Here is a 10,646-nt window from a genome sequence, read left to right as displayed (position 1 = left end):
TGGAGGGCGCCATAGGGAGGCCGCCCTACATTATTGTACACTATTATATTCAGAAACGGCTTCCTGCTCGCTCTGTAAACTTCACTTCCAGGTCGTTTTGGTGCATATGTTTTGGTAGAAAGCCTGGTTATGCGAGGTTAATGTTTTGGTATGGTTGCTGCGCAACTAGCAACAAAGCTACATGCATTATCTGTTCGGTTACAGATTTTAATAATCGCTACATTTTTGTATGTGATATAGATAGATACAGACAGAGAGTACAGACCAGAACGCGCTTGCGTTAAAATACGTGGAATGTAAACTACTCTCTAGAAACGACAGAGGTAATCTAGTTTAATGCTATTGAAATATGCTATCAATGGTTTTCAACTGTAGTAGTATTACTAGTAGTAAAACTACTAATAGTAGTAGTATTACTACTAATACTACTACACTACAGTTATTTTTAAGAACTTGCTAGGTTCAAACAACCATTAGCTGCCACTGTGTCAACCTCACTTTGTGAATAGAATTACCCTCTGGTGAGAAATTATACAATATACCCAAGCAAGCCCTGGCACAGGGGCCTGGACTGGATTGTCCCTCTCCAGCTGAACGACATCTGTACAGGCCAGTTGCAACAGAAACCACTCCATTAAAATCCTCTGGCGTCTGGCTGGCATTTTGTTTTATTATGCAATTTTGGGTCATGGGTGGGATGGCCTAACCAGACTCTGCCAGATGGGGGCGGTATTGATTCACTATTTCACAATACGCTGGGATACAAATGTAATTTGAAGCAAGCGTCTCTTGACTCTTTCATCTGGTCAGGTTTCTGAGTCAGGTTTCTGATTAAGGGTGGCAAAATGTAGTTTAAAGTAAGCAATTTAACAAACATGCACAACTCTAAGCAACTTGATACAATAACTTGAGTAAAACAACACTGAATTTCTACTACCACAGGAATAGAAACAATGCCCTAACCTGTTTTCTTTTTGTCCAACACAAGTTTTGGATATCATTCTAATTTTTTCCCCCTATGAGGCTTCAAGTCAAAGTTTTTGTATTTGTGAAAATGTCAAAGAGCAGTTTACTTTGTTGAGCTCCATGTGCCTTAAGAGGCAAACAGTTAAGTGTAACTGTATAACAGGCTTAAATTCAAAGGTCATAATCAAGTAGCAAATCATGCCAAAGCTAATAGACAATATATATATATATATAATATATTATATATAAGAAAATACTAGCTATGCTTGAATAATTTTGTGTCATTAACACTGCAGCAAGATTATTTTCTGAGCAATTATTCTATTTTTGAAATATATATTTTATATAGCAATGTATCGATTAACCACTTACGTGTTATTTTATACTTTATACTGTGTTGTGCACTATTTTTTGAAATGTTTTGAAACATTTTACCTATAATGGCATTCCCAAAATAAGGTTTATTTATAATTGTATTAAATGATTGATTATCAACATTTTTTATAATCTATTAAAGCGATTGTTGTACCCCTATTAAGAAGTGCTGGGTGACAAGCAACCAAGTCTGCATGGTTGACGTTATTAGAGAAAATGGAAGCAAGACATTGATGTAACAGTTATTCGTGGCTAGAGTGAAGTGCTTCTTGAATAGCAAATCTGATTTGGAGTGACTACTATTCTGGTTTATGTAGGAAGGTCACTCAGGTCCACACAGCTTATTGTAGATTCTAAAGACTACATAATGGGGAACGGAAGTTAAAATAAGGGCTGGCACAGTCCCTGATGATGAAATATCTCATATTGAATGGGTGTTGTGAACCTGGAATCTGCACTTTGAGCCCCTTAGTTTTCTATACAGTAATTACACTGAGTATTACATTTAATTAATGAACATGTATGTAATTTTTAAATTTATTTGACAAGGAAATAATTGTTTCTGAGCAATTATAAATATGAGTAATTAAATGATGTGGTGGTATATTACCTGTCATTTCATATCATTGATATTGTTACTCATCGGGCTACTTTTCTCTTCTACAGACATGGAATTTCTCCCAGTACTTGACCCTGAGGTCAAGCCGAAAGAAGGAATATGGTAATTAAGTTACACTCTTGATATTAGTTTGATATTGCATCTTTCTTGTTTGTTGAACTCTTGGTGATGTCCGCAGGTATGCTATAATACCCAGGGGAAGTGGCCCAGGTGTTAGTGTCGGCCACACCTGCACATACGTTCCCTCTGACGATGAAGGCAAAGGAAAGATCCTTATTGTTGGAGGAGCCAATCCCAATGGCAGCTTTTCTGAATCCCATGTCATAAATCTAGGTAGAGGGATGTTTACTGACTTTTGGGGATTGGAGGTTTTTGTAATTTTGTTTTTAGGGTTTCTGAGCTCAATTGCACCAAAAAAAAAACCCTGAACACATTCAGTAGATTTTCTGTGGTCTGGGGTTTTCTGGCTCAAACAAGTGCTCTGATTTTCCTGCTGTTTGTGATGTCACAGCCTGCAAATCCCATATATGTCAATGGGATTTGCCAGCAGATGTGACTGTTTTCATTGCAGCTCAAAAGGCGTCCAAACCCCAGAGAAAACTCCAGACCACAGAAAATCCACTGAATGTTCAAAGTTTAGGTTTTTTGGGTGTAATTGAGGTCATAAAAACAAAAAATGAAACCTTTAACTGAAAATGAATGTCTCATTACTGTATGCACTGTATTCTATATCTATTCTCTTTTTTTTTTATCACTTTGGACCTATTAGATTGTCATGAGTGGGACATTCCAGAGTGGGAAGGTTTGGAGTCTAGGTATGAACACTGTAGTTTTGTGCCTGAGAGCTGCCCACACAGTCTATGGGTGTTTGCCGGGGCACAACCGAGTGGAAATCGGAACTGCATCCAGAACGTACAACTAACTGGTACATACAAAGCCTAATTGAATTTGTTATTATTTTCATTACAGAATGATTGTATACCATGTGAAAATATGCAAATCACCTTGATTAGGGGCTTGTGTGGAACAATGAATCCTCTAACGCAGTCCTGTTCTTTCATTTGGAAACTATAGGCTATTGTAATTTCAATTAACTTTGATGGACTATTTCATTTATTTCATTATTTTTACACAATCAAAATAACATAACATTCGATGAGCAGTCTTGTTTGTCCTAATCTATTCCAGACAGTGGGTCACGATGGAAGACTGTGGAGGTGAAAGGGAAAGCCCCATGTCCCAGGACATATCACACCAACTCGGCCTGCATAGGGAACAGACTATATGTGTTTTCTGGTGGTGAAGCAAGTGCTACACCCATCTCTGATCCAAAGCTACATGTCTTTGATACAGGTTAGTGTTGGCCCAACAAATAAAACTGATGACTCTAGACACAATTAACCACTTAAGCCTGACAAATAGTAGAAAAAGTCCTTTTGCACATCTACTGAAATGGTGCGTGCGTTGGAGTAATGAACCCGAGAAGAGCAAAAAAGGGGAGTCCCGCAAACTGTCTTTACTTACAACAAAAATAGTTTAATGCAGATGCAATGTTTTGGTCGCTCGGACCTTCATTTCACCATTGACAAATAGTGAAAAAGCCGCTCTGCAAAGCCTGGCAAGACTAATCTAAATACCATTACTTTTGCACTGATTTGCAAGTATGTTGTGATGTGCTTGTGTGCTTATAATGACATGCCTAAAATAGGAACACCAGATTCAAAGTGATTAAATGAAAAAGTTGTGCCAAAGCATTGTATTTCCTCAAGGGGAGAGTATTTATGCTCATATACTAGATTGAGGAAAAACAACCTTATGTGGATTTATAGTTTTTTCTCTCTCTCATCACTATTCAGTGTCATCCTCCTGGTCTCAACCAGAAACACAAGGGAAGCATCCATCTGCCAGGCATGGCCACATCATAGTGGCAGTGGGCTCAAGAATCTACATCCATGGAGGGATGGCAGGAGACAAATTCCATAGTGACATGTACTCACTGGACACAGGTAAGCTCTAGCTATTCTATACCATAAACAGAGGATCAAAGTTGCTCCTTTGCAGTTCTCTCACTGGATCATCACAGGGAATATGCAGTTCTCTCACTGGATCATCACAGGGAATATAGATCACTAAACTTCTATTCTGTAATTTCTGTATACAAAATGCAGTATGCCTCAGTATTGTCATGTACTAAAGTGCCCTAACTGTGGGTCTATTTAAAGGGAACATGAAATGGGAGAAGGTGCAGACCAAAGGAGATATCCCTCAAGGAGTTGCAGCTCACTCTGCAGTGGCACTGGGCAAGGACATATGTGTCTTTGGGGGAATGACTTCAGAAGGAGCTAGCAACTCTATGTACAGATTTCACACTGGTATGACCACGTTTGTGTAGCCATTGTCTCAAAATGTTTTCAACTTTTACCATTTACAGACGCCACAGAGCATTCACATTGTAATCTTTCTTCAAATCTATTCTCTACTTGCAGACAAAAAGCGATGGGTACTGATGAATTTCAGTGGGGATATTCCACCCAACCGCCTTGATCATTCTATGTGTTTAATACCTTGGACGGCGAGGGCTGATGATGGAAATGGCGATCTGGCCCAAGGCGCAACAGCCCCGATGGAGACATTACAGCTAGCCTTTGTATTTGGAGGGATGGACACACAGGGAGTCATTCATAGTGACTGTGTTGCAACTGTGTTAACATGATGTATGCTTAAATGCCTGAATCATTTTACATACCATTTCTAATATTAAAGTATTTCACGTTAACTACCTGTGGCTAGTGTAATGATTGTAATTGTTAAAATGTATTCTAATACTATTAGTTTTTTCTGCAACAGGGGGCTCCACTTCTCAGCTCTTAAACTACTAAAATACATACATATTCAAGTGTCACCAATTTCATCAATCAGGTCATGTCAGCTATAATTTCATAGTATTAAATTGTTTGCTCATCACTTCCCATTTCACACGTTTATCCTGTGAGATCTTGATTGGATGAACTTGGCATCCCAACCCAAAGACACCCACATTTATTTTGTTTAAAGAGCAAGGGACCCATTAATGAGCAACTACAGCAATTACTATTGAACAAGCAATTTAACAACTTTAAACTTAACATTTAAAAAGGGCAAGTGATTTAATTTTTGCTCTATATTTTGATAGTAATCATTAATTTGTTCAGTAAGGAGTCAACCTGTCTCTCCAGCTCTTTAGTTAACAGAATTAAAGAGAACTCACAGAATAAAAGTGAAATTGGAAGTAATGACAAAGAAATGAGTAGACTAAATTAAACAATAAATTACTGAAACACATATTACTTACATATTTACCCTATTCCGATAGTTGTGGGTTGTTGCCAAAGATGGTTTCCCAGGCTGTTGCCAAACAAAAGCAATTACCATCAGAATAGTGTCAAAACATTGTTTTAACCAATTCTACTCCTGAATGAGAACCAAAATATATTTGAAAATGTACCAGTAGCACACTACACTACCAATTAAGATCATGGTGCCCTCTGCAGTTTGTGAACATTTGCATCATTACCATGTATACAGAGGTAGAATGGTCAATAACCCAAGGTATGAACTGATGGAACACAAGACAAAACTTTATATCAAACATTTATTTCAACATCTTCATTGTAGAAAGGCTCTACAATGACCAGAGTCAATAAATAACTTTTTAACATAGTCAGTGAACATGTCAAGCCCATGAACCCACGAACCTCCCTCCCCCCACCCCCCCCCCCTTACTAGTCCCTCCCCACTACAGAACCCCTTTCAGGACTGCCTGAGAACAGCAGTAGCGAGCCACAAATCTGGGCCGACAAATATCTCCACCCTAGAGCGAAGAGCACATCCCTCACACATTGAAAGTTATTTCAATTATCTTTACAGAAGTTCTCAGCGTGGTCATGTTGCCACTCCTTCCCCACCTTTCTTCTCACCATTTGAGTCAATGAGTCCATTATGTACATCTAGATGCCACTACCAGAGAGGCAAGAGGTGGCAGAACAAAGTACTTTTGTTACGTTACACCTGCCTACAACTCATCCTTCTCATCCTGCTCGCCCTCTCCACCCTCAGGTGGGGGTCCACCAGCTCCACCATAAAGCTTGCCAACAATAGGCTGTACTACTTCTTCAAGCTCCTTCTTCTTGGCCTTGAATTCTTCCAGCTCTGCCTCTTGGTGAGACTCCATCCACTCAATTTTCTCCTCCACAGCTTTCTCGATGATTTCCTTATCCTCGTCGGACAACTTGCCACCAAGCTTCTCCTTGTCACCGATCTGGTTCTTCAGAGAGTAGGCATAGCTCTCCAACTCGTTGCGGGCATCGATACGCTCCTTCAGCTTCTTGTCATCATCGGCAAATCGCTCAGCATCGTCCACCATGCGCTTGATGTCATCAGGTGTCAGGCGGTTCTGGTCGTTGGTAATGGTGATTTTGTTCTTATTGCCTGTGCCCTTGTCCTCTGCAGTCACACGCAGGATACCATTGACATCAATCTCAAAGGTAACCTCAATCTGGGGCACGCCACGGGGAGCAGGAGGGATGCCAGTCAAATCAAAGGTGCCCAGCAGATGGTTGTCTTTGGTCAGGGGACGCTCACCTAAACAGGGGACAAGTAGAAATTCACAATCAGATCCAAAGTTCAGCAATATTGATAAGATATAGAACAAGGAGACTGGTAACACTTTATAAATTATTGCAAAATTCATGAAAGAGTCCCAAGTCTTGTCTTACCTTCATAAACCTTGATAGTGACAGTGGGCTGATTGTCAGAGGCGGTAGAGAAGATCTGGGACTTCTTTGTGGGCACTACAGTGTTCCTGGGGATCAGCTTGGTCATTACTCCTCCAACAGTCTCAATACCCAAGGTCAGTGGGCATACATCAAGAAGAACCAGGTCACCTGGAATAGGAAATTAAACATTAGGTTAGGTCCATGTAAAGTGGGAAAAAAATAATAATACTTGCAGTAATGGATGTATTGTGGAAATCAGCTGGCAATGGTGACCTACCAGTGTCCTCCTCTCCAGAGAGCACTCCAGCCTGCACAGCAGCTCCATAAGCCACAGCCTCATCAGGGTTGATGCCTCTGGACGGTTCTTTGCCATTAAAGAACTCCTTCACCAGCTGCTGGATTTTAGGGATACGGGTAGAGCCTCCAACCAAGACAATCTCATCGATGTCAGGTTTCTTCAGGTCAGAATCTTCCAACACTTTCTGCACAGGCTTCATGGTGGAACGGAAAAGATCCTGGAAGCAAACAAAGTCTAGTTAATAAAAATGTACCTTGAAGCTGTGGGGCATTTGAGCAGACAAATTGGCACCCATGATCTGAAACCTACCATGTTGAGCTCCTCAAACTTGGCACGAGTCAGGGTCTCAGAGAAGTCCTCGCCCTCAAAGAAGGACTCTATCTCAATGCGGGCCTGGTGCTGGGCAGACAGGCCTCTCTTGGCCTTCTCAACCTCACGACGCAGTTTCTGCACAGCACGGTTGTCCTTGCGCACATCTTTGCCGGTCTTCTTCTTGTACAGCTTGATGAAGTGCTCCATGACACGCTGGTCAAAGTCCTCACCTCCCAAGTGAGTGTCACCGTTGGTGGCTACCACTTCAAACACACCGTTGTCAATGGTAAGCAGGGAAACATCGAAGGTGCCACCACCAAGGTCGAACACAAGAATGTTCTTCTCTCCATCTTTCTTGTCTAGACCATAGGCAATGGCAGCAGCAGTTCTGTAAAACACAACACAAATGTCAGTAAATATTTTAAAGTCTGGCTTCATTCATGGCGTGTCATTAACCCATTCAGGCCTGACGTCGAAATTTAAAAAAAAAAGTTTTCTAAATCATGACAATTTTCGGAAAGTTTTTAGGCACATTTTAACGATTTTTCAAAAATAGCAGACCTACAAGTTCATAGCGTGCCACTCGGTGGCGCGCTATGAGCTTGTAGATCTGCTATTTTTCAATAGCTAAATTATAACAATGTTTAAAACACCAAAAGGGGTTCCCGCCCAAAATGGGTTAATGGTTAATGTGGTTAAACGCTAACGTGACATGGATGCGTTCCAGGTCTCAATGGGTTAAGACAATGTATAGAGACACGTACGGCTCATTGATGATTCTCATGACGTTCAATCCAGCAATGACTCCGGCATCCTTGGTGGCCTGACGCTGGGCATCATTGAAATAGGCAGGGACAGTAACCACAGCATGCGTGACCTTTGTAAACATAACAAATAAATGTAAAAGAAAAAGATTAGAACACCACCTTATTCACAATCCATAATATTTTCCTGATTTCATGTAGATTTTAAATTCCTTTACCTTCTTTCCCAGGTAAGCCTCAGCAGTCTCCTTCATCTTAACTAGCACCATAGCAGAGATCTCCTCTGGCGCAAAGGTCTTAGTCGTTCCACTAATAACTTCCAACTGAATGTGGGGCTTGCTCTTCTTCTCAATAACCTATAGACAAAAGAAACATCCCTTTTGTAATTTTGTTTCAACAAATATTTACATCCACCCGAGGCGTGTGTCAAGAGCATTTAACATACCTTGAATGGAAAGTACTTGATGTCCTGCTGCACATTGTGATCGGCCCAGGTACGACCAATCAACCTCTTGGCATCAAACACTGTGTTCTCAGGATTGGAGGTCAGCTGGTTCTTGGCAGCGTCACCAATCAGACGCTCACCTTCAGCGGTGAATGCCACATAAGATGGGGTGATGCGGTTTCCCTGGTCATTGGCAATGATCTCAACACGACCATTTTTGAACACTCCAACACTAAAAAGTGCAAAGGGAGTTGACAGTTAACATTAATGATGAGCAAATGTTTCCCCCAGAATATGCATCAATATGCATGATGATTAAAGGAACATTACAAAAACATCAAAATGTAACAATGAACCTCTTACCATGAGTAGGTGGTCCCCAAGTCAATTCCGACCACAGTCCCCACGCTCTCCTTCTTATCGTCGTCATCGGCAAACACAGTGCCGGCGACCAGCAACACCATGCACAAAAGCCTCATCTTCACTTGTCTGTTGTTCAGCTCCCTTGAGAAGTCTGTGAAAAGGTGAACAATAATGTCAAATCAATTGGTAAGGTGATGACATTGTGCAATTAAGACAACCATGTCCTGGATATTTTAGCTCATAGCAGCTTGCCTTGACACATGACCACAATGGAAACAAGCCCCTAGGGCTTTTTGTGTCATCTTTTTAGCATCATTGTAAAATCATTTACTGAAAAAACAAAACGTCAAGCTACTATATGAGATAGACTGTGGATCAAATCGCTTTGCCGTTTGCACATCCGGCGTACAGCGGTTACGGAAACGGTCTATGAACGTTCAAGGAGGTGCGTGGAAATGCCCGGATACAGTATTGGGAGTAGGCGGGCTCTAGACCGGATAGGATTGGTTAATGGTTAATTAAATGGAAACCAGGCTTTCAGAGTCTGACAGGTACAGGCTAGCGCAAAGCGGAAAGCCTGCTGCTGGTGACTCGAGGTTAACTTTGAGGAGAGGCACTGCGATGCTCTCCGGTCTTACGTGGTGTAGTAGTCAATGTATTGTACGGATCACAAAATATACCCTAGATTTTTTTAAATTACTGACCAAATACTCAAAATCGACACCTTCTTAAAAAACATCGTCAATGTTGGGCAGGTTTTAATTAAATAATGGGGATAGGAAGGAATCGTAAAGTCGGGTACGTGGTGGCCCCCACAGCTGCCTTCCTTCACCCAGTTTCCTTTCAAACACCGCCCGGCACTTTAGCTTCAGCAGCGTGCTAAACAAGCTCGCGTGAAATGTGTGACATGATGTAAAATATAAGACATTGACCAAAAGTACCGAATAGAACGATTCCCCGTGCCACATTTTCCAGCCTCTCTCCCTCTCTCTCAGAAATAGCCCTTTAGCTTTGATAGCATTTAGCGTAGCGTGCCGACGAGGGAAAAAGCTAAATGTCGTCCAGCTGCTAGGCCATTTCATGTCAAAATGTGATATTAATAATAAACCATGCGTTCTTCTATCACATACCTTTTAGAGCAGATACTGAATTGATCCTCGTCTCCCTGTCTGACTCCTTGGCGGTATTCCAACTAAAGGTATGGCAGCTGCTTATGGTCCCTCTCTTCACTTGTATTCTCTGTATATGAAATGATGTGTTGAATGAATGGTCCGCTCTCCGTGGGTATATAAGCATTCGCTTCGTCCCCATCGTGGAGGTACATGATTGGTCCTATAGCAGTTCGTTGGAAGGCTCCCATTGGCTGCACGGGGCATGCTGGCCGCCGCTGATTTGCACACGTTTGGCAACGTCAACGTCATGAGTCATGTTTTACTGTATCGCTGCTGATAGGCTAGCTGTCACTGGATCATATTTTTTTGTGCCATAGACTTGTCTGAAGGGATCATTTTACATACAATGTCAATGTGCCTTTCTTGTTCGTTTACAATGTGCATTCCTTTTTGTATGTTGCCCAATGCCCTGCAGCCTAGGCGTCATCCCTAGATCAATATTTGAGTCCATGAAGACTTATTGTAATATTTTATATTTAGCAATCAGCATGCATCCATATGTTTTAAGCTATGTGTTACCATGTAATGATTGACTCGTCACTACTCACTACTACCAGTAAAGAAACATGTGTGTCAGT

At 41.3% G+C, this 10,646-nt stretch overlaps 2 protein-coding genes across 2 annotated transcripts; one reads left to right on the top strand and one right to left on the bottom strand.

Annotated features, from left to right (window-relative positions):
* Positions 1-85: 85 nt before the first annotated feature.
* rabepk (Rab9 effector protein with kelch motifs) lies at positions 86-5,685 on the top strand. The gene is made up of 8 exons (XM_079524438.1): positions 86-323; positions 2,008-2,062; positions 2,139-2,293; positions 2,730-2,885; positions 3,149-3,313; positions 3,817-3,966; positions 4,183-4,332; positions 4,447-5,685. Exons 2-8 carry the CDS (start codon positions 2,010-2,012, stop codon positions 4,671-4,673), a joined length of 1,056 nt encoding a protein of 351 aa, XP_079380564.1. The 5' UTR covers positions 86-323; positions 2,008-2,009; the 3' UTR covers positions 4,674-5,685.
* A 201-nt stretch (positions 5,686-5,886) lies between these two features.
* On the bottom strand, positions 5,887-10,196 carry hspa5 (heat shock protein 5). Its single transcript, XM_079523582.1, has 9 exons — positions 10,027-10,196; positions 8,897-9,047; positions 8,534-8,765; positions 8,307-8,444; positions 8,089-8,201; positions 7,322-7,712; positions 6,992-7,229; positions 6,715-6,882; positions 5,887-6,580 (listed from the first exon to the last, which is right to left on the bottom strand). Exons 1-9 carry the CDS (start codon positions 10,190-10,192, stop codon positions 6,012-6,014), a joined length of 2,166 nt encoding a protein of 721 aa, XP_079379708.1. The 5' UTR covers positions 10,193-10,196; the 3' UTR covers positions 5,887-6,011.
* Positions 10,197-10,646: the final 450 nt, after the last annotated feature.

Source organism: Electrona antarctica (genome assembly GCF_951216825.1).
Source record: "Electrona antarctica genome assembly, chromosome: 16".
Classification (NCBI taxonomy): domain Eukaryota; kingdom Metazoa; phylum Chordata; class Actinopteri; order Myctophiformes; family Myctophidae; genus Electrona; species Electrona antarctica.
This window is presented reverse-complemented; position numbering and strand designations above follow the sequence as displayed.